This window comes from Ammospiza nelsoni, chromosome 5 (genome assembly GCF_027579445.1).
Source record: "Ammospiza nelsoni isolate bAmmNel1 chromosome 5, bAmmNel1.pri, whole genome shotgun sequence".
Classification (NCBI taxonomy): Eukaryota; Metazoa; Chordata; class Aves; order Passeriformes; family Passerellidae; genus Ammospiza; species Ammospiza nelsoni.
The window spans coordinates 39,416,599-39,441,038 of record NC_080637.1 but is presented as its reverse complement, the minus strand read 5'-3'; the positions used below and the strand labels follow the sequence as shown (position 1 = coordinate 39,441,038).

The following is a 24,440-nucleotide window of genomic DNA, read 5'->3' as shown; positions in this document are numbered from 1 at the left end:
ACTGACTCAGGCACATGTTCTCACACTAATTAACTGCAATAACAGCAAAGATAGAGTACACCCAGATGTTTGCCAGACTAGTCTTGCAGACTGTCCAGATCAGGAACTAAGACTTCAAACTGCCTCTAGACAAACAAGTTTACTGGAACTGCACACAGTCATATCAGCATCTGTATGCATCTAAAACCCACACAGGTCCTGAAGCTGTTTTTGCCTCTGGGAAACAGATGAAGGAAACAGAGTAACTCAGCAAGTGAGCACCACTGCATTGCAGTGAGCACGGAGATCACAATGTCACACAGATCAGCTCTGAAGTGATGCTGATTGGATGTGCAGAGATATCCATGAAACTACTTTTCAGAACAAGGGAATTTAACCATATTTCCCCTTGTTTCTCTTTCCTTCCAAAGAAAAAGTTATATTCTCAACCAGAATTATCAGTCACCCTGACATTCTGGTCCCCAGATGTATTTAAGCAGAATCATAGAATCATAGAATATGCTGAGTTGGAAGGGACCTCTCAGGACTGTCGAGTCCAACCCCTGGCCCTACACATGATCACACGTGTACCCCAGGGTGTTGTCCAAGCACTTCTTGAACTCTGTCAGGCTTGGTTCTGTGACCACTGCCTGGGGAGCCTGTTCCAGTGCCCAACCACTGTCTGCGTGAAAATCTATTTCCTGATACCCAACCTAAACCTCTCCTGATTCATACAGCTGTACACACATCATCTTTACAAGCAGCTTGCTTTTCTACACTTCCCAATTAAAATGTGAAAATGCACTCTAGATCCCCAAAGGGATTCTTAATCATATTTTAATTTTTATGACTTCAAAAAGGTACTTACAGAGTATACTAAAATCAGTGTTAATTACAATAACTCCTTGCAATCAAGGTCCCACCCATTTTCATATGCATATCATAATGTCACTGATCTTCCATGAAAATTAACACAGTACTAAGTTTCAGGAAATAGAAGACAGATATATGATAGATAATATCTGATACATAATGTTATCTGTTGCACTGTTCATGCTCCCAAATTAATTAGCTCTAGCAATTATATGCAAGTGTGGTTTGTCCCTGCACTCCTTTTTTTTTTTTCCTTATGCCTCCATAGTTAACTATGCACCTTCTAGTAACTATCACTGTTAGTTCACTATTTATAAATCTGTAACTTTTTAAAATTTAATGTTCTGCAGTTTCACATTTTTAAAGTATCTATTTCACAATGACATATTCCTTCTCTGTCATTCCATTTATAGGGAGATTTTGAGGGAAACACTGAGAAACTCGGTGAAGCATAACCAGTAAACATATTCCTTTGGACAAGTCTACTTATTTGTTGGGTTGGGGATTTTCCCATTCAAAAGCTTATTGTTAAAAAATCACATTGATCAAAAAATTCTATCCAAAATGTATATTAAAAGACTGGACATGAGCATCGATGGATAATTCATTATGCTGCTGGTCTCTGAGGAGAGCAAATCAATACTTTTGTTCTGTTGTTCAAATAACTCAAAACCCTATGTGAATTCATTCATTATAGGCATGTTTTCAGTGCAGGTTCAGTGCTTGCAGGTGAAGCTTTTACTGGCATTAGACTGACTAACTGAAGGTATCTGTGGTCACACAAAGGGTAACTTGCACGTTTCTCAGAGGTCCTCAGTACTGAAAAGTAAGAATCTCATTCTTAAAACAGACAAAATAAGTCTGTTTTAAGAATGAGATTATTACTGTTTTAAGAATGAGATTAAAGTCAGAGTAAAAAAGGGATTCAGGTTTCAGATTTCATGTGTATCCAAAGGTAATAACAGATTGAAGGTCTGATTTATAACTGCTTTTAAACTGCCTCCCTGCCTAAAAGAAAGGGGGGGACCGTGCCCACCAAGGCACAACCCACTTTCCCCAACAGCAAACCTAGGCCTACCAGCAACAGGTTTGCTTTTCTTAGCTTTTGCATTAATTATTTTTAAGAACCTACATCAACTTAGAGGATTCTGTAGATTATAGGTGGAAACTTGCCAGGCAGAGCAGATCCCCCACCTGAAATTCAATGTAGCCCAAGGCGAATTTTGGCAAAGCTTGACCCTGTTCTCCCTGCTGTCAACTTCCATTAAATCTTTAGCAAAACTGGGAAAAAAAAAAAAAAGCCAAATTGATTTCAGTGTTTGGGAAAAAGCAGTAATTGCACAATCTACAAAAAGTAATCCATTACACAATATTAGAATCTAAAACGAGTCTTGTAGTGAAGTGCAGTTGTGTGGTCGGGGGTAGTACAGTGGAAAAATACTGAACTATACACAGCTGTGCATCCATGGTAGCTGTGCATCCAGCTCACCTGAAATATTATTTGAGATGACATGGCTCTCCTGGGACAAAATGAACTGTACTTGTGAGAAACACATATAGTTCACAGAAAGCACTAAATCACATTTCTTATGAGTAACCAATGCAGCTCTTTGCCCAATAAACAAGCTGCTATTAAACCATCAAATTCCTCAAATAGCAAGTTCTGCCATGGAAACTGCATGGAAAATAACCTTTGGAATTTTTTTTTAAATGGAAGGTTTCTTTCCCTTTTAGATGCAAAATGCTACTCCAAAAGCAAGTCTGGATGATGACAAAAATCTTCAGTCTTCTGAGAATTCACAAGACATTACAACACTTGCAATCTTTGCCTTTAGCTGTGCTGAAGTGCAAGGCACAAACTCAGAGAGGGAAGGTTTAGATTAGAGGATATGAGGATAGTCAAACACTAGAAGAAGTTGCCCAGAAATGGGGATCCTCCATCCCTGGAAGTGTTCAAGTCTAGGGTGGATGGGGTTTTAAGCAACCTGTTTTACTGAAAGATGACCCTCACCAGGGCAAGGGAGTGGAACTAGATTATTTTTAATGTGTTTTACAACACAAAATCATCGCATGATTCTATGAATTATCCCATGCAAAACTTAGATGTGCTACTCTGGCAGCCCTTGGGCCCATTCAGAGTGGTGCTGGACCTTTCCATATTGCATTGCACTGTGCTGCATAGAAATAATTCTCTGGCCCATGTAGCAGCAGTTCTTGAGGGAAGACAAAGGGTCATAAAAGTCAGGAGAGTAACAGATCATATTCATTATCTCATCTAACTTCCTGAATACCAGCACCATTGTATTTTCTTCAGACGTTAGATCAAAGCAAGCCATTTACAAAGACCTCTGATTTTTGTTAAGATTTCAGGCAATCACAAGTGATTAATCCCTATATTACCCTAATAGCTAGAACAGCACAGCTTACTCAAGATTGTGTTTGTTAAACTTCCAGTCATGGGATCACCTTATGTCATACGACTATAAATTTAAAGACTAAATCCCTCCAACATTATGCCTCTTCCTACATACAGTGATTCATTCCCTTCTTATCTCTTTTCTTTCATAAACTTTGTTTAAAGTCCTTCAACCTCATGTCAAAACTGATTTTCTATCTTAAAAGACAAACATCACATCTGGGTACAATATTCCAGTCAGTTGCTCCATTGATGCTACATACAGAAGAAAGATAATTTCCCTATTTGTGTTTGCCATTCTTCATTTATATGTTCGAATATTGCGTTGTCCTTTTGGTGACATCCCAGAAAGAACTTACACTGAGTGAGAAGAACATCCCTACCGAAAACAATCTCCAGTCCTGAAGAAACCATTGCATTCTTCATTGCTTGCTTGCAGCAGCATTAAAACATATTGCTTTTTAAAATCTAGCGATTGAATCCAGCTATTCAGATAATTCTTACTAGTAATTCAGACAGTTTACTACAGAGCCATCAAATCATTTATGTTTAAAAGGATCTGAAAAATATCCAGTCTGACCTCTTGCTTAAAGCCTAGTGTCACAGTAACAACAGGCTGTCCAAGTTCTTTCTCTGGACAGCTTCTTCCATGGTTTACTCACTTTCAGGCATTTTTTTTTTTATTTTATATAATAAAATCTGTATTATCTAAAAGCATAGCCATGGAGGACTTCATGACCACATTTTAGGTATTTGAAAAAAAACCAACTAAGCTTTGTTTAAAAATTTAACCACAAAAAGTATACATGCACCTAACTAGCAACAACCTTGTTCACTGGGAGCTGATCAATGACTAGCTGTTATAGAAGTGTTAGTTTACAGTCCACATAGCAGATATAAAATCTGTTAATTCAGTCTAATTTCACTGAGTCAGTAAACAGCATGGGATATTGAACTAAAAGCTGCGACACAGCCCAAGGAAACAAGAAGACTGAGAGTCAGACGAGCTGTTTCTGTCAAAAAAAGATTTACCTTCTAAGATGGCAAGCTGGCTGGTACTTTCTTTGACTGCTAACTTTAGCTATCAGTGCCCTCCATTGCTCCTGGGAGTTAGCAAAGCAAGAGCTACTGCCTCATTCACCTCCTTTCTCCAGTTGCTAAATTCAGCTGTACAACTTCTGCAATTTTCTGCAAAAGTTCAGCTGCCTAAAGTATTCCCCATCTAGGTCTTTAACATTCTTGGGAACTAACCATAGTTTAAATTCAGCAAATGCTGCTTTACATCCTCCTTGAGTGCACTTCTATTCAAGTCTCTTATCTAAGTGCCAATGAGTCCTTGAAGCACACAAAATCTGACCAGCAGCAGAGAAAAGATAAACCCAGAAGGACCTTATTGCTTTCCACAGGGACTCTGCTCTTGGCATTAATGCTACATATTTATTGGTAGACATGTTATTGTTATGACAGCATTTTGCTTCAAAATGTCTGTTCCCAAGATAGCACTCAAAGAAAGCAAATCTGAGGGTTATGAAGTCCTATATGGAAAGCAACTTGGTTTCCATATTTACTTAGCTAATTTACTTGCCATCTTGCTCATAATTTTATTTGAACACACTTCTACATCTTTAATAAAAGGTTTTTTTAATGTCATAACTGTTTGAGTGCTGTCACATTGGGTTGTTATAGCTCCAAATGTTTATTTCTTCTCCATTTGGGACTATGAATCTAATATACAGTAATGTGACTACTTAAGAGGAGCTATTACACTTTATGTCAACCCAGCTGCGATGTAAGTACATAAAATTTGCATAATAACATTCCTGATGTTAATTTTGATTTTAAAAACTGTTCACCAGGAACTACTTCTCAACTTTTGGTATTTAACTGAAACATCTTCTTGCCAAGATAACCAAATATGCTAATGTTTATTGTTAATTAGATAAATTTGTGCTGAATTCAGTTTATCAGAAGTGGGTAGTTTATATATACATTAAACTCCTCTAATTTTAAAACAGCAAAATGTATTTTTGATCTGCTCAGAAAACTTTAAGTGGCAGTTTTTCCACATCTTCCCTAATTCTCTATACTAGTGCTTAAATACCCTTGTAGTAGAAAGCTTTTATTTATGCGCAACTTTGAACTGCTGCACTTTCAAGTTCTCTGTGGTATGTGAAAACATAGCGGGTAAGGAGAAGAATGCTACCTTTCCCTTTATCCCAGCATTCCAAACAAGCCTAAAGGTGCACAGACACTACACAGGGAAATAGTTAAAAAGCACACCATTCTTCACTCCATCATTTATTTCTCTACACTATCATCCACCAAAGAGAAGGCAGCAGAAACTCAGTAGCTAACTCTACCACCCTGTGACACCTTTCTCGCATGGCAGCTGACCACATTCCTTTCCCTTCTTATGGACAAGGGTAGGAAAACCAGAAGGCTGCCGACAAACCTCAGAACTCCAGTGAAATTCCACCTTGGTGGATGGTCTTTATCAGGGGCCTCCATGTTCACACGAGCTGCATGCAGCTGACCTACAGGAGGCGGCCGCCACGTGTCAGTGTCCAACCCCTGGCGCTGGAGAGCCGGTGTGTATGCGGGATTGCTGAACCATGGCCGGCCGCACACAGCACGTAGAAAAGAGGGATGGTTGGACTGATGAGGCCGCCGCCTTGGTCCATCCAAAAGGGTGGCTACATGCTATGTCCCTTAATCCAGAGCCCTGCACAACGGCAGAAACAGCCTCTCCCGGCTCCGCTCCGGATCTCCCTTCCCCGCAGGCAGCCTTGGGAGCAGGGCCTCACCCAGGCACATCGCTCCCCGTGCCGCTGCCGGGCCCGGCCCGGCCCACCGCCCCCGGCCCAGGCGAGGCCGAGCCGCTGGATCCGGCCCCGCCGGTCCTCCCCGCCCCGCGGCGCTGCGGAGCTCCCGCCCTCGCCCCTCTCTCTTCCTCCGCCGGCAGCTGCGGCATTCCCGGGGCGGCGGGACCGGCAGCGATCCGCCCCCCGCGCACGGCCCGAGCTGCTGCGATCTCCGCGGTCCCCAGTCTTTGCCCGAGGCGAGCGCGGTGAGGCGGGGGCCGCTCGCCAGGCCCAGCTCCCCAGCGCAGCAGCGATGCCTGCAGCCCGCGCTGGGCCGCGCCGGGCCGCCCTGCGCCCGCAGCATCGCGGCGGCCCGTGCGCGATGAGCCGCCCACCCTTGGGCACCTTCTCCGCCCCGCTCGCCTCCTCCTCCCACGGAGCCACCCTCCTCCTCCGCCCCCTCTCCCTGCCAGCCTCCTCCCCGCCCTTCCCCGCACTCCACGCCGGTGCCGGAGCCGCGCGTCACTCGGGCTCCAGCCCCGCGGCAGACATGGCGACACTGACAGCGGTCCAGCCGCTCACGCTGGACAGAGGTAAGCGCGGCTGCCGCCGCTCCCCGGCCGCGCCTCCCCGGCCGCCCTGCCCGGGGGCCACTGCGGCAAGCGCCGGCTCTGCCCCCGCAGCTCCAGCGCGGCAGCGCTCCGGCTCCCCAGTGCCCGCGGCCGGCGGTGGCGGCGGGCAGCGGGGACGCGCCTCCCCACGGGGCTCAGGTGGGCTGTGGGAGAAGGTCTGACACGGAGGAGATAAAACTTTGTGCGGGCAGGGGCCGGCATGGGGCAGGCATCCCGCCGCCGGCAGTGCGGCGGTGCCGCAAGCGCAGGACGCGGCTCCGCGGTCGGCGCTCCGCTCCGGAGTCGCTCCTCGGTGCCGCTCCGCCGCCGCCGCCGCCTTGCCGGGCTCCCCCGTGGGCGCTCCCCGCCGAGGCTCCGCGCCGAGGCCGCGCGTCGCCGCCCCCGCAGGTGGCTCGGCGGGGGATGCTCGGTGGCGGGGCAGCGCCGCTCCGGCTGCGGGTCGGGAGCCGGAGCCTCTCGACGAGAGCGGCGTTTGCCGGCAAAATGCGGCTTTTTGGGGGCTTGCGCGGGGGTGTGCGGGGAAGGGATCCGTGACTGCAACTTGTCCGTTCGCTGCAGAAGAGAGGTTCTGCGTATTTCCGTAGACAGGTGCTCGGTCCGGCAGGGCGAGCGTGGTGTTCGGGTAGCCCTGAGGCTGTGTCAGCAGTAACCTTATACAGGTAGCGTAAGAGGGTGCTGAAATCTTGAAGTTTACACTTAAAGTTTTGCCTTGAGGCTGTAAAAATTGAACCTCGTTCCCTTGCAGTGCAGTTGTTCCCATAACAAGGCTCACCAGAAACCTCATTCGATTTCTGTGGGTTACAAGGGAGAGCAACTTTGCTCCTACCGTTCCCAGTACGGCGTTCTGAATTGCCGAGGTGTCCTCCTTCCTCACTTGCATCCAGAGGCTCCAAGAGGCTCCCAGTCCCTATGAGTCTTGTACTCTTGAAAGAATATTTGAGGCCAGTGCCTTGCTGTTTTAAATGTTAGGGTTTTTTTCCAAAGGATTAAGATGGATTGAAGTAAGATGGAGTTGTTTTTTTTCTGTGAATCCTATGCAAATGAATCCTATGCAGACTCAGTTTCAGAATTGTAAAGGACAGGTAGGTATCTTTACTAGAACCCGATTGAGAGCAAAACAGCCCACAAAGTACTCCAAATACAGTTTGCTGGGCTTAGATTCCAGCGTTAGTAGAAAGGGAGAAGCTAAAGTTATTTACTGAAATAGCAAAGTGTTAGCCTGCACTTTAAATTAAACTGCTCAGAAATCCACTGTGTAATCTACAGTTTCACCCTAATACTGTTTTCAGTAAGCAGGACAAATCTACTTTCTGGCAAAGGGTTGAACAGATGGCAATCCATTAGCAAACCTGACTTTTCAAAGGAAATATTACCATTTCAGAATTATACATCCCTTTTTGCAAAACTATGCTTTAAAAATTCCACAATACACAAAAATGCAAATTAGTCCTAATTTAAATATAAGCATCTGTTGTCTGTGTCCAGGATATGCCTAACCCTTTGGCAGGCGTGGCAGTGTTACAGTCTTCCTGGTTGTCAGCCACAGCTGGCATTAGCGTGAGTGAGATAAAACATCTCAGAATGATAGGATGTGATGTGCAAAACAAAAACACAGGCAAGAGGAAATAGATTTAAATAGTGTGCCTGGCCTGCTGAAGGCCATTTCGTCAGAGGGATACACTTCATCACTTGTAACATGCTGCTGCATCAACTGTAGAGGATGGGCTGAAGCAACTCCAGAGGCAACTAGACCACACCAGTGCTTCCAGATATTTCCTCTGTAGTCTTCCTTTCACAGTCATGAGAGAGGGGAAGTTCTGCATGGTAAGATTTTCTAGATTCCTGTTACTTTGGTTAAAGCAGATGAGCCATGTTTACTGTCACTATGCCTTGCACTTCTCTGCTGTGATCTAAGCATAGCCCTTAAAAGTCTTGTACCCTCATATCCGTTTCACCATGTCCCACAGGGAGCTCAGCACAGCAAGAAAATAGGGAGCGTTTCAGGAGAGGTGGTATTGTTAGTCTTGTTCTTCTGAGGGAATTGCTGCTTGATCTCTGTCCAGGAAGTGTTCTGCATTGCCCCTTGCTATGGGTCACTGACACTGGTAAAACACCATAAGGATATGTATGTTAGAAATGTGAATTACACTCTGACGTGGTCTCCACCTGGACAAAATATATTGACTGTATTCTAGTACATAGATGGGAGCTTTCTTAAAGCCTGATGTAAATGGCATTGGAAACCTGTATGGTAAAATGAATTACCATTTAAAGGTGAAGGGCATGGTGTGTGTGAATGATTGAAAGCCAATTATATTCTGGAAGATTACTTCAGTCCAAAGCACAGGAATTAATTTCCTTAATTCCTATCATCATGTGCCTTTCTACCTGCACAAATGTGTGCAAGTTCCATTAGGGCTCTTTAATATGTAGAACAAGTTCACAAAATAATGGAAATTTTAATCACTGACAATTTAATCTCTAAGGCCTGACCTTTGCGTGGTGCTCTGCTGGGAGGAGGGGAAGAAGTCAGCAACTGTTTCAGGAGGGAAACCTAGGGCATTGTAGTGAGGAGGTACCACTTAGGGGAAAGTGGCCTCAGCATCTGGGAGTTTTGGGAGAGGAAAGTGCCTGCTGGGTGTCTTCCAACAGCCAAGTGAGTCATCTCTTGGAGAAAGTGCTCCCTTCCTACCTTTATTGCGAATGTCTTACACCCTGAATCAATAGCACCCCAGCAGTAATCTCCAGTGTCCACGAGAGCTAACTGGTGGAATTTTCCACGCAAATTCAAAGCTCAAACCTTCAAGGTGTAGGGAGCTATACCTTGTTTCAGGTTGAGACAAAGTTACAGCAATGTCTTCAATAAAATGACAAGTAAAAGAAAGCAAACTTGGGATTTTTCTTTTTATTTTATGTTCAAGGTTATGGATTTTTTAAAAAACCCTCCTCTCAGTGTTCTTTGTCTTCCAGAGAGCCATTGCTTCACCCTACCCCATGACCAACAGTAGCTGCCTTTCCCTTTATTATCCAGAGCCCCAGGTCTCCCTTGCATGCTGCCTTCTTTTGCCTTGTTCTTCTCAAAGCCCTGGTGCAGTTAACACCATTGCTCTGTGCCTTGTCCTTAATCTTAATCCATTTTCACTGTTCAGCAACCCAATTTCCTGCCCTAACCCTGGGTTCTGCTGTCCAGTGACTCTCAGCACCTCACCAGCCTGACATTGTCTCAAATGCTGCACACAGATCCAGCAGCAATGTTCTGCTTGTCTCCAAGTGGGGGAGTGTCATCTTCCCCAGCCACTTTAGCCTCCTCATGGTTATAGGAAGACCTCCTGTGAGTTCCTGCATGCTGCAGGTACATCTTCTAAGCAATGAGGAATTAAAGCAAGCTTGTTGTGGGTGGGATCACTTAGACTGTTTTAGCACAGCCTTATGAAAGCATTTTCTAGAAGTACCATTGCCCTCTTGGAAATATGTTAGAAGGGAATAGATTTCTGTGCTTCCCTTGGCACACATTTAAGGAGTGGTCATAAGGAAGCCTGCAAATGGAAGGAGACCTCTTTCTAGCTATGCATTATAGATGTTCCTCTCTATCTGAACTTTTTTGACTAAATGTCTGACATATTTTTCATAAACCTTAATTCAAATTTTGCTTGTATTCTTCCTTACAAGATGAAAATCTGCTTCAAAATATAACTGACCAGACTGCTCAGTTTTTCTCAAACTGCTGCAAAATCGCAGTCCCAGTTCCTCTGAACAGGCTCATGAAAATGGCAGTTTTAAAAGGGTGCATTCTTGTTTTTGAAAATACACAACTAGCCTATACAAAGACCACCTCCTGATCAAGAACAAGGAAATATCTTTTCATATGAAGGGAGACGTTCAACTGCCTTTTTTAAATAATCCATATCCTACTATGTTTTTCCCTAAATAGTTACTATTCATGTCACTGATGGTTTCACTTCTTAATGTGACTGAGGGTAAAAGAAGAAATTTGAATAGACTGAATATACAGTACTGCTACCTTAATCCCTGTGAAGTTTCATAGCAGGTCATAGCTATTGGCTCTTGATTAGCAAATTTCTCTTGATTTCAAATACATCCTTGGAAATGGAAAGATTTCTTGTTGTTTGCCTGTAATGCATAACTGAGTTCTGTTTCTTTTTACAAATTCAAGCAAATACTTTTCCAGTGGAGTGGGTGTCCCAAAACTTCCTGAAAATCTGTTACAAAGCACCATGTTCAGCGACAAGAAATAAGAATATGAATGAGCTTGGAATTGTCATCAGCTGTTAGACAAATTTCAGATATGGTAGTAGGTGGCACCTGGCCATTAATGTACATAGATGCTTGCTAGAGTACTCCTCCTTCCTTTCTCATCTCTTCTTGTCATTTTTCTTCTCCTCACTACATACTCATAGCCTACATAATTGGGGATTTCTTCCCCATCTGTGCCCATATACAACAGAAATTGCATCGAACATAAGTGGCATCAGGCTGTGCATATATTATTATAATGTATATTATCTTGGAAAAAAGATAAAACATACTCATCGGGAAGAGAAAATCAGATTCATCAAGTGTAAAATACAGTCCTTGACAGGGGAGCAGCATAAAGCCAGATCTCCTTTGCACAGGGTGAAGCCCTGTGGAGCAGTGCTAAGTGATGTGCTGTTCCCTGCCTGCCTGTCTGTCATGGGGATGTCTTCTCTTGCTCGTCAGCCTAGCATGCTAAAACTGAAAAATCCTTCTGCAAGTGCCACACACTTCAAGTCTAACATTTCTCCTCTTGATGTGCCAACCGAGGACATTTAAATAACCAAATTCATTCTTCCAAGAAAAAAAAATGTCTATTGTTTATAGGGACAGAAAAAAAAGTGACAACTCTAGTTTCAGGCTAAAATGCTTAGTTTTTTTACATCGTTACCATTTATTTGATTTTTTTAAATGCATTTTTCTGAAAGGATGGATTAAGTTAAGTGGATTGAGACAGTGGTTTGTGGGTGTTGACTGGGACACCTTATGAGAATCTGTACAGTTAAAGCATTGGAAGTTAGGTGTGTAGTTCAGCTGTGCCACCTGGAGCTCTAGAGCTGGAGTGGAAGCAAATACCCTCTGTTATGTCATAGAAACAAATACATGTCACCTCTGATGGTCACAAGTGGTTTAAAGTGTAATACACGTGTGCAAGCTTAAATGTCTCTGCAGAGTCCTCACCTGAAGAGGTGCTGGGACACATAGGAGCTCTTTGCAAGATGGGATATGCCTGAGGCACTGGGCATACACAGGAGCACATCTTTTAGGATGGACTTCCCCTTGTAGGTACAACCTTGTCCTTCATCCCAGAGTGATGCACAGTGACATGGAAATTGGGAGCTGCACCTGTATGCAGAGAGGTGGAAACATCTGCTGCAGAACTCATGGCAGCTTTTAACATTGTCACCTTTGTGAATTGCAGAGGGGGGAAACCCCCTAAATTGTCCATCATGTTTCCTTCAGAAACACCTAACTGATAAGAAGGCAGAACCTGCAGAAGATGGATGTGCTGTCAGGACAGGTTTGTGAGGCACCTTCAAAACCGATGGCACTGCAGGGACCTTGAATTCTTCCTGCTCTCCCCAGATAAAAATGTTCTTTAGACATGGTAGCACTGAATGAATCATTTTAGTCCATCTGAATTTATCCTCCATAGAGAAAAATGGTACGGTGGACTCGTGTGTATCCTGCTTTTGACCCCTCTAAGAGCACCTGCTATGACAAGAACCTGCAGAATTCACCATTTGCAACAGGCTGCAAGAGTATTAGTGATGAGAAGGCATGAGGGATACTATTTTGTGTGTTGTAAATGTATACTCTCTATTTACAGATAATGTTGGAAAAGAGAATTTATTTTCTAGATAACATCCCTGTGCTAGGTCATACACACTAATGTCTGAGAGACGTTTTTATAACTCCAGAAAAATGTATTAATCTTTTGATGTAATTGTAAATAAACAATTTTCTTAATTCTTTCTTATTGCTTGAGTTGGACTTCTCTGATGATGTTACCAAAAAGAAAGCTTTTGAAAAATGCAATGGGTGAAGTCATCACCTTTTTGCAGAGGATTATTTGTCCTTTGAGTTTGCTGTTTCAGGACATGTACATCCCCATTTCTCCTTAACATAGATGACCCTCATGCAAGTGCAAAATATATAAGTACAAGTTTTTGTCTGACCTGTGTTATTTGGATACAAAATACTGTTCTTGAAGTTAATGCAATAGAATTTGGAATATGAATTAAGTAAAATTATTAATTCCGGTTACTCGTTAGAAGCACAAATAATGAGAAGGCAGGATTGAAGAGCAGACCAAGCTAGGTCAGATAGTGTTTTGAAGCACATAGCTCTAAATTTGTTATAAAAACAATTATAAACAAACAAAATACTTGTTCTACATTATGCATTTTTGACATTTTAAAAAGTACTATTTACTAATGTGCTATGAATTACATAAACAAAAATAAAAATAAATCATAAAAATGTTAATTATACACATGTGTGTAAATCCAGGCATTTTCAAAGTTAATCTTAGTCAGTTTAATCTGCTTTTGTGACATTTGCTGAGGAGTCAGCCTCTGAACGAGAAACTTTGAACTGTTAATTCTCTATTCAGATAAGAAGATTTGATTGATAATTTTTACACATACACACATTTACATATAATAAAAATGTTTTCTTGAGTGTATAAACAACAAGCTTGGATCTTAGAGATATTAAATAAAGAGGGAGATGTGTGTATATATTTGAGAACTTGTTTTACCAGGGTCCAAAAGGGAGTGGTTAACTAAACCTCAAATTTCTCAAATGGAACTTAGCTAAGATACCAGGAAATGCACACAGCTTCTCATGATGTGTTGTTACCCTACTGCTACTTTACTAATAATTATAAGAAAAAAGAGATTAAAAAATCTTGATTACAAAAAAAGAGATTAAAAAAATCTTTATTAGAATACCATATCTCAAGAAGAGCTCAGAGGATGATTGTTCTTTATTTTTTAAAAGATGGAACAATGAAGTATCCATGAATACACAGAGCATCAAAGCATTGATTTTGTTTCTGTTCACATGGGAATAATTGTAGAAGAAAGAGTTTTGCTGAAAATAGGCTCTTAATTTATTTCTCCTGAGCCAAAGTTACATTTTACTAGTTCTTTTTGATAAAAGCCCATGTTTAATCACTAATCCTTCACATCCACTAACTCTTTAATTTTTCTATTTCAAGCATGTCTTCTGAAAAAGTAAATCTCCTAGACCTTAAGGAATCAATTCCTCTACAATCAGTGGAGCATTAGGGAAGAATGTACTTGAAACAGATTAGGTGGATAACTCTGGCCATCAGCAGCAATCCTAGCCCTCAGAAATGGGTATATCATCATCTCTTCACTTTTCAATTGACTTGGCAACTGTGTTTTTGTGAGACAGTACTTACCGAATCAGCACAGTAGCAAAAAGATAATATAGCCGTTCTTTGTTACACAGAGACAGACCAGAGAAACTTGAGAGGGTGTGGTGGCTTTCAAATCTATGAAGCAGTCATTGGAAAAATAGGTGGTTGTGTGTCTGATCTCCTCTGTAGCCTGACAGTCTTGTAACGTGATAGTACTAGCTATGGAGTTCCTAGATATCACCTTCTGCATCCTACTGTAGAATTACATGTGCCCCTCATATCTTGGGTAGATACCTTGGAAAATCAAGCTGCAACCTGAGAGGAGTTCTAGTACTCCTGTTTCATTCTTGGGATCATTCAACATGTAGGACACCAAGCAACAGAACTGCAAAGGTGACAGTGAGCTCTCTGTTTCACATGGGTTTTCTGTTTCAAGGCTTTGTTCGTAAATTGCTGCAGCAATTCAACAATCACAGCTTTCTTCGAAGATCATATTTGTTTCAAAGTTGAAAGCTAACAGGGATCAGTTTGTTAAAATCTGCCAGCAGTGAATCTGTACTGCCTCATTTTGCAGGGGTTTATTAACAAAGGATTTTATTTATATCACTTTCTTTTTGCTGTTAACAGTTTTCACCTACACACTTAGAAAGAATTGGTTTTTTTTCCTTTCCTGAGAAATGACTAGGATGTAACTGAGTACCAGAGAGATTCAATCTGCAAAAAGCAGTATCATTAAATCCACTAAAATTTAAGACAGAATATTAACTCTCTTCTCATTACCTAAACCTACAAATAAAGTGTTAAACATGTATGTAATTATTGTGTTGCATCCATTGTTTTGCACAAATTACGTATTTTCATTGTTGTCTCATTAGACTCTCATACCATGTAGAAAAAGAGAAGATAAAATTCTGATTCTAGACTTCAAGTGACAATTTGTATTGTCACTATGTACACTTGCCAGTAGCCCACAGCCATCTTTCTCATCTTTCTGGTAATCACATGAAGAGATTTAAGGCTAAGATTAGCTGGAGAGGTAAGAACTGAGGGGAGGCAGCGGGAGACTCTAGTAATGACATAAGAGCAGGGAAAAAGTGAGAGTTACTGCTTTGGCTCGAGCACAGTGCCTGTTGTGAAGGAGAATTAGCATCCCTAGGTTAACCCTACCTCCCTTTGTGAGACACCTGTTGGGTCCTTTTTTTTCCCCTCTTTCTGTCTCTTCCCTGCCAACAGAAATCTCTGTGATGCTGACCAAAAATACACAGTGGAAATAGCAGTGTGGGAAAGGCATGAGGTTGCCCATATGCCAATAGGTTTTTTTCTTGATGCTCACACAGTTTGTATAAATACTTTATTTTGCTTAGGCAGGAGACGAAGAGAATGGATTTTAGATAAGAGGAAAGTATCTTCTTTTTTCCTTCTGTTTTTCTTTGTTCAGGCTAGCTTATTCATTGTAATAATTTCTGGTTTCTGCTTCTAGCCTAGTCAAATTTTCAATTCCTTCACTGATTTGAACTTTTTTCCTCTATATACTTCAGGTTTAAAACACTAAAGTAAATATTATGTTCAAGTCCTCAGGTTATGTAAATGTATCAACCCTTTATTTTCTTCTAATCTGGGATCAGAACCTCTGAAGTGTTTACATTTGCTATTCCAGCCAAGTGTCCAGGGTGCTTTTGTATAGTTTTCAAAGGAGCTTCATGCCAGCATTCTGAGTGGTGTCTACCGATGCAGAACTGATCCTACAAGATCAAGTGATGTGATCAAAAGAAGAAGAGAGGCTGGTGAAGTTATCAAGGCATCACTTTACCTGATGTTTATTGCTACAGAAGGCAGCAGACAGTTTCCTTGCTTTCTCGTAGTTCAGCTTGTATGAACTTAATGAATTTAGGCTGGGTGTATTCACCATACTGACTTTCTCAGCAAGTTATATTTTTCCTTCAAAGGATTTTTTTTTTTTTTGTTATTTCACAGTTTCAAAAAGTCGGAGAGGACATAATTTTACCATGTCCTGTGTAGGTAAATAACTGCTTTAAACACTTGTGATCTCTATTTTTTAAATAAATGCTTACAGAAGGATTGAGAATTTAAATAACACAAAGTGGGAAAATACAGAATACCCTGCTTCCTGCAAGAAACAAGTGTTAAATAATAAATGCTTGTATATTCCTTATATAAATAATATATTCTTACTTGAATACAAAATAAACTTTAAGAAAAACTGTTGTCTTTTGTAACATTATTTGTAGCCAACCGTACCTAGTCAAAAAGAAAGGATCAAAATCATCTCTCAACTATTTTGTTCCTTAGTGAGTGGCTAACTATAAATCACAGTTATGATCACAAAGAGCAGGTATGATGAGACATTATGAAGTCAAAACTACATACAAAGGGAAGAGATTTTACCTTTTCAAAAAAGTACTCTTACCTTCCTTTCCCTCTTCTCTGCAGCTAATTTAGGGGAAAAAAAATCACAAAATTTTGTTATAAGTACTGCCTTAGAAAATACTGTAGTTTTCAATGCTCTTCTGTTTTTTGCATTTTCAGCTTTATGTTTTGATCTTTTCTTTTAAAGGATAATTTGGTATCTTGTTTTTACACTGATGCTATGTTCAGTGTCTTCTATACAATGCAGTGGGTGTTGTCAAATGTAAAGGGTTGTTGTAGCTGTAATTTCATCTTTCTCACAGATGGCAAAATCTTCTGGTGAAAATTTTCAAACTCATATTTATGCACCTCCTCATCCTGATTGCTTTAGAAATTGCAATGAAGCTAATAATTTGGAAGAAGAAGAAAAATTATATCAGTGTTTAAAAATTATTAGGCTTTTAAGGTTCATTTTAAATGCTCATCTTTGAAAATTCTAATTGCATTATTGCTCTTCAGGCCTTCAATTAAGCCAGTGAAACTCATCTTATTGAAATTATCCTGAATTATCTGTTAATTTTTGCTTTACTGTTCTATGATTCATTATTATTTATTTAAAAATTGGCACTGGAAATGTGACAGTACCATGACACTTTCTCTAAGTAGCTGTTGAACTCTTAATAGTTCTAGGTACTCTACAGGTCAATCTCACACATGCACAAGCAAATCAAATCTGAAATTGTTGGCAAAGATGCTCCCGTGACTTACATTAGTCATGTGGAGGCTTCAAGGAAAAAATTGGACTCATTCTGTCTATGTAGAGTAATGAATATGCTATGAAGATTGACCAAAGTAAAGCAAATACAGTTCTCAAAGTTGGCTTTCATACTTGGTTAAGGCTACAAAAATCCCTAGCTGAGGACATGAACAGGAGTCACTAGTCAAAATTAGTAGAGTAAGAAGCAGGGCAAGATTTCTTAAGATGTTGTAGACATTGTAGGGTTCAGAGAACACAGAGAGCATTTTTTTTCATTTAAGGGAACCTTTTGAATGTTGTATTTGAATGAGCTAAGCAGAGTATGCAGGAGCACTTTGCCTGAAATGTCATCATTTCAGTGTTTGCCCAAACCAGCTAAAGTGACTGAAGTATCTGAAGATAGCACTGAACAGCTTTTGTGGTGTTGAGGATGCTGGATCGGGAGGTCTCAAGACAGTTTGCTGTCTGTGATCACAGATGGCACTGCTTTCTCTGCAGATAAACTGTGTCTTTTCTATGAGCTGTTTCGCAGAACATCTCAGATGTCTCAGACCAGCCTGTCTTATTCAGGTGTTGCTGCCAAAGCTGCTGGAAAAACTCGTGGTGTATAACACTGCCCTGGGTTATGCAACAGTTGCTTCAGAGGCTCTGTGTCTGAGAAATGGACTGAAGCAGAGAGCCTGCATGTCTGTGGTATGCATGAGAAGCTAGAGCCAAACAGAATCTGAACACAGCTCAAACATACAGACTAAAACAAGGTCTGATGAGTAGCCAGAGAAAATGATGACATTGATGGTATGGTGACATGATGACAGTGAGGCGCCAATGCCCCAGGCAATAGGGGAATGTATGTAGAAACTCAGGGGGATATGCCATTAATGTTTTTGAGGGCAGTCATCTCACATCAGGCAAAATGAGACAGACAGACATATACTCAGTTGTAGCTCATGAGTTCCTGATTTTTTCTCATACATTAAGAAGGAAAAAACCCCCATTAAAAAAATCAGTTAGGGCATTTTAAAAAGCTTTAAATCAAAACCACATTGGCCTGCCTTGTAATGACACTTCTATTGTCAAATGTAACTATTCTGAGGTATGATGTCTCCTGGACCACAGGGAGATAAATTTGCATGAGTCTTTCTCTATATATCTGGACAGTAAGAGTGGGTTTCATCCAGGCATTTACATCTGAGGTAATCATCTAGTCTCCCTTTATAGTCAACAAAGGGGCAAGGCACTCCAGAGTATGATTCATTTCATGTAAAGTAGGTCAGATGAATTGTAGCCTCAAAGTGTCTGTTCTTCCTCATTGACTATGACAACAGTTGAGGGTGAGTCGCTGAGCTGTCCATGTCTACGTCAAAAGTGCAGCACTGAAACCCTCTCCAGAAGATGAGTCATGAGAGCTCTGTATGGTTGCTTTTTGTTATTTTTATTTATCTATTCATAGTAATGTTTAACTGTAGGACTGTAAAGTGACAATGCGCTAAACCTGTGTACCCATATCATCTAAACCAGAGTGTGAAAGCACTGGTAGTATTATTCTTGTTTAATCTTGCTTATTCTTATTAATTTGAATAGATCTTACAGATACATACTATGAAGTGTTAAATAATTTTGCTGGTTTCTAACAGTTTAGCTCTTTGCTCCCTGTACATCAAGTGTAATTTACCATGGTGAAGTACATCTTTACGCTTACTGATTAGCATGAAATTTAGGGCAAGACAAACATATCAATTCAACGAGAAAAAAGGCTGCTCTTTCCCTCAACATTTCTGAACTCTCCAGATTACATTAAATAAATATATTAAATTAATGGAAGGCCCTCTGAATTTAGGAGAGCACTGTGCTGATAAGAGAGGCACCAAAGAAGTGAATGGAAGCATATTGGACAGTCTGGTATCACAGGAGTAAGATTTGCTGTGTTGTATAAACCAGTGGCTGACAGCAGAACTCTAGTAATACAGAATGTTTTCCAGAGATAGACGCTGAAATTTTTCCAAAGCTGGTGCTTTAACCATGAAGTCACATAAATACTTTGATACAATGTACTAGGGCTGTTGGCTATGAATTATGAATGAACTTTGCTAATCACCACTGAATTTTGCTCTCCCAACCATTGATTACCTGCTGTCATTTGATAGTGTTTGCAGAAGATTGCTAAATATAATAAAGCATCCTGTGTAGGCCTGTGGAATTATGATAAAAAGTTGACAGAATAGCATTAAGAATTCTGGAATGTATTCTCATGAGCTTGAATGAATAACAGAACCTGAATGCAAGTATTAGAGGTATGAAAAACTACTGACAATTATAAGGACCTTTTATGTCATACAAATTCTTCACCTTCAGCCTGATTAAAGGTCTTCAGGCACAACAGAACTGAGCTTGCAAATTTCCAGGATTATTATTCTGTAATGCCATGGTGAAGCTAGTGAATATTTTACAGACTTACCCAGTGTACTTGCTGTCAATTTGCAGTGATGTTTTACCTCAATGAGGAACCAAAGGCTGGTGTTTATGCAGCACATTTACTTTTCCTAGTAACCTAGCATAGTAATGCAGTGATAGTCCCCAGAATTAAAAGGAATGAGGCATAGAAAGACCTCAAGAAGATGAGAAACCTGTTCTCTAATACCTTGGTAGTACAAGAGGTCACAATATTGTGGCTTTGGGAACAGCCCAAGAACTTAATTCTAGAGTACTTACCAGAGTAAAGAAATGCTGTGTTTCTGTATGATTATTGTTTTGACCCAAACTGATATTACATGGCATTGCAGCTACTATTTAACTGCCTAATATTGTCTTAAGTCAGAGGATAATATTTTTATTTTAAAGATTGCAGACCAATTCTCTCATAGATTAGCACAAAAAAGGACTACACTTATCTTGGTAGATTATTTTGCAGTATAAGACATGCACATACCTTCTTTTCCAAGAGTCATTCAGGTATTTATTTAATAGGACACTTTTAAAATAATTTGCTATATTTTTCTCAATAATTTTCAACCTGACTAAACTGAAACAGATATAAACCTTGCACAAAATCTACCAGAGTAAAACCTCAGCCTTGACAACTTTCAGAGCCTGGTCTACTCAACTTCAGTGGTTATGTGAAAGAGCCCCAAGTTCAGACCAGCCAGGATTCATTCTCTGGATTCATAATTTACTTTCAAGTTGTAAAAGCTGTATTAGAAAAGTCATTTGCTTTTTAAATGTCTAGCAAATAAAAGCCATCAGTTTACAGTGCAAGTGAACAAAAGCCAGCAAGTGAAAACCATATATAACAAAACAAAGAGCTAACTAAGCCAGATAACCTTTTTTTTTCAACTGCACTCAGCTGTATATATATGTATACATGATCTATACAATGTTCCACTTGTATTGCAGTATGGTATCCTGCTACTTCCAGGTTCTAGTGGTTTCTCCAAAGGTTTGTATAATAATCTTCTGCTTCTGTCCTGCTAGCAGTGCAAGTGGAACATCATTCAAATGAAAATACAGAAAGAACACTCGAAGATTTTTTTTTTTTCTGAGAGTCATGCTTTTCTTATGATGAGTGCACTTGATAAAATACATTCCATCCACCCACAGCCCCCTGCCTTCTCTGTGTTCCACTGATAACGTGACCCACCACACTGAAAGAGTATTATTTCCTGAAAGACTGTAGGCAAGCATGATGATGAGAAGAAAAAAGAGGAATGAATGTTAAGCAGAATGGGAGAGAGAGGAATTGTGCATATGTATGAGAAAGCAAAAAATTAAACGTGTGCTGAGAATTGGATTTAGTAAGGGGGGGAAGTAAGTGCATATTTCTTTTAAGATGTGTATATCATAGAACACAAAAGAATAGTTCTACCTGCATCATCAGTCAATTCCTACCAATTTCCGAGAGATGAATGGGGGAAATAACAATAACCACATCAGCACAAGTTGCATGTTAATATAATGGAGTTCATATTTTGGAAAATGTGTGAGAGTACACAAAACCATCCTTTTCAAAAGTAAGTTTCTTTGCCCAAGAGAGGGCAAAGGAGAGAGGGCAAAGGAAACAAGCACAGATAAAAAGTAACTAGTTTTAACATAATTCCAATATTTTTTTAAACACGTATCTATGTAAGTTCACACACACTCTTTTCATCCATTTGTCCTTTTCACAGCTATAGTAGATATTTTTCCCCCAACGTCTAGGAGGAATGATGAGGAGGACTCCATCTTATCAGAAGGCTAATTAATTACTTTATTATACTATGTTATTCTATACTATATTACATTATATTGTATTACATCTAAACTCAATCTGCCAAGCATTCCACTGCACTCCACTGCACTGAATCTCATGACTGTCAGCCGACCGTCCCGACACACGGACGCGCGCTTGGCCCTGACAGGCCAAGGAAACAAAACACCATCACTTTGGGTAAACAGTCTCCATATTGCATTCTACCTTTGCACCCACACAGGCACAGCAAATGAGATAAGAATTGGTTTTGATCATTCTTTGAGGTTCAGAGTATGTGAATCCCAAAAATATTCTTGGGAAGATTGCCTTGCTTTTCTCTGTGAGGAGAAATGTGGCGACACACAACTATGTAAGAAAATGGTATTTAAAAACAAATCATTGGTGATAGCATTTACAAACAAAACTAGTTAGATTTAAAAGCAAAGATGGGTTGAGACAAGAAAATTACCCTAGCAGTATTTGTCAAATATATGACAGTACTCTCTAATTGATTTCAACAGGGGCAGATTCCGTGCTATATGCTTTATTTAATGTAACTTCAAAGTGTTACTCATTGTAAGTCATGTCACTTCTTTGAGCAAGACTTACTCCAGTTTTAGCTGGAGCTCATCTTGAGAGAACCATCAGGAAGAAGCCTGTGCATCACTTAAGCTCTTGTGCACTGTTAAATTTCACTTTATTACCTGTCCTAAAGTTTCCCCTTCAAAGTTATTAATGGAAAGGAATACAGTCTATTTCATGAGGTCATATTTTATACACTCACATTTTTACATTTTTAGCTGGCTCAAAGCTGTCTGTTTTGTGCAAAGTGTTATATTTTGCCCTTGACAAAGCATCAGCTGATAACCAACAGCTTTGGTCCTAAATATGTGCCTCATTTTCTTCCTGTAATTCATATACTGTTCTCTCTTCTGTGAGCAATATCCCACAAGTCATTGCCAAATAGAGCAAACTATGGGCCTATTGGTGACAAGAGAAAGAAGACTGCTTATTGTTAATGGATAGGTGAATAATAAATCAAAGCAAGAACTTGGGCATCAGCATTCGTGTATTTTAGCATGCTGAATGAATTTAGAGGTGCGAAAAATCAGAATGCTTTGGGGATATTCTGCTTTTATTTACCTCCAATCACTTCTGAGTCAGAAAGTTAAGTAATCTAGTATTGGCAAATGACAACTTAGTGTCCAGTTTTGCCTATGAGGCTACATAGTAAACACCCATGCTAGACTATTCAACCAGAAAATTAATTTATCATTTGTATTGTAACACTCATCACTTTAAAAGTCATTAATTATCCTCTAGAGTCTGACCTATGCCCTAGGGAAATGTTCAGACCTGTACTTAACTCTTTTAGATTGATTGATGTACCTAAAGCTTTTTATGTTTTCTTCCAATCATTACAAATTTCTCATTTAATATAGTTTATTTCAGGACTTTAGAAATGTGGGCTGTTTCCCAGAACTTTCAGGTGTGGTGATGACACTTCAAAACAACTGCAAAATAGCAACCAATCTGCCATCTCTGGCATTATCTTTTACAGCTATACCTGTTGAGAGGCAAAGACAGTCCGAAACTTAGCTGAACTGGACTGGATAAGATATCCCAGTCTGATTTAGATTATGTCAATAGCTGTCATGTATCACATGAATTACAGAAGCTTTATCTGATCTAGTATGGTAGGCTGTTCAAGCGTCTTCAGAATAAATGATACAATTACTTTGTGCTGTCTGATATATCAGTTTACACAAACTAGTAGTAATAATTGGGGAGTCTGGATTCAGTACTTAACTAGCTACAAGTCTTGTGTGGCAGATAAAGAAAATTCCAAGGCAAATCATTCAATAACTTTGTTAAAAAATCATTGTAGCAACATTGTTATTACTGAGAACATCACAAATTTTATTAGGTTTTCATATTAGGTTTCCAACCTAAATGATTCTGTGATTCCATGTTACTTAATGTTTTGTCATTTTTTGCACTCTATTGAAATGGTTCTTGCTACAAATATATTTACTGCTACTTAAATCCTAAAACCATCTTCTTTAATGTATTTGCTCTTATCAGTGATATTTTTCTCTCTAGAATCTAATTTATTCTTGATTCCATGGTCTTATTATCCCAGATCTCCTTTTAGCTTTCTGGTCATTACTTCAATAAGTTTTTAGAGCTATTTTGCTTGATACAGCAGTGATCTGGTAACATGGACTGGGTGCCCAGTAGCAGGTGAAGCTCTTCTTGGAGCAAAAGTTCAGGTGCAATTGTTGAATCCAGGGTCGGGTTAGTTTCATCTGAAAGTTTATGAGCTCCAAGACTGCTCTGCCATGCAAGCTACAGCCCACTAAGTGATCATCCTCCCGAAAGAAACGCTGTGCTTCCTGCCATGCTTCCTCTCATAATTTGAACTGTCTTTTGGCAGAGGCCTCTAAAAAAGCTGCAGAAGTGTTTAGGTGTTTGTTAATCTACTAAGGCAGCAGCTGCCATGCTGACTAGCTGCCTGCCTCTTTAATTACATTGTAAATTTTTTGAGATGTCATCTACTCTTTTCCAGTGGAAAAGAGAAATTGATGCAGTGGATAATAATGTTTTTCTGATAAACACAAATTTATTATTATGATTTTTTTTCCTATTGCATCTCATCCACTGTCATGTGTTTTTTCTATTTCCAGAAGATTTCTCATGTCTTTATCGCATCAGACATCTGGTCAGTATAGCTCAGTTACAAGCCAAGGATTGTAAGAACTGTTTCAATTAGGATAATCTCCCAGTCACGAACAGTACGATCTTTGTGATCAGAAAGGAGAATTATATAAGGTTGCTTCTAGACATTGTAGGAATTCTGGAGTTGTGTGGTTGAAGGGAGAAGTGTTTTTTGGGGTTTTTTTTCTGCACTTAAAACACAGAATTAAAAAGCCTCAAACAGCATTTTATCATTAAATACTATGCATTAAT

General features: G+C 40.1%; 1 protein-coding gene across 2 annotated transcripts in view; it reads left to right on the top strand.

Moving 5' to 3' along the window:
* Nucleotides 1-6,316: 6,316 nt before the first annotated feature.
* The window catches only part of LIN7A (lin-7 homolog A, crumbs cell polarity complex component), a 46,529-nt gene continuing 28,405 nt past the window's right edge, over nucleotides 6,317-24,440 (top strand). Inside the window, exon 1 of one of the 2 annotated variants that reach the window (XM_059473242.1) lies at nucleotides 6,317-6,662. In XM_059473242.1, the coding sequence (XP_059329225.1) occupies nucleotides 6,383-6,662 (280 nt within the window). In that variant the 5' untranslated portion in view covers nucleotides 6,317-6,382. The remainder of the gene's footprint in view (nucleotides 6,663-24,440) is intronic. The other variant, XM_059473243.1, reaches the window with a different exon arrangement.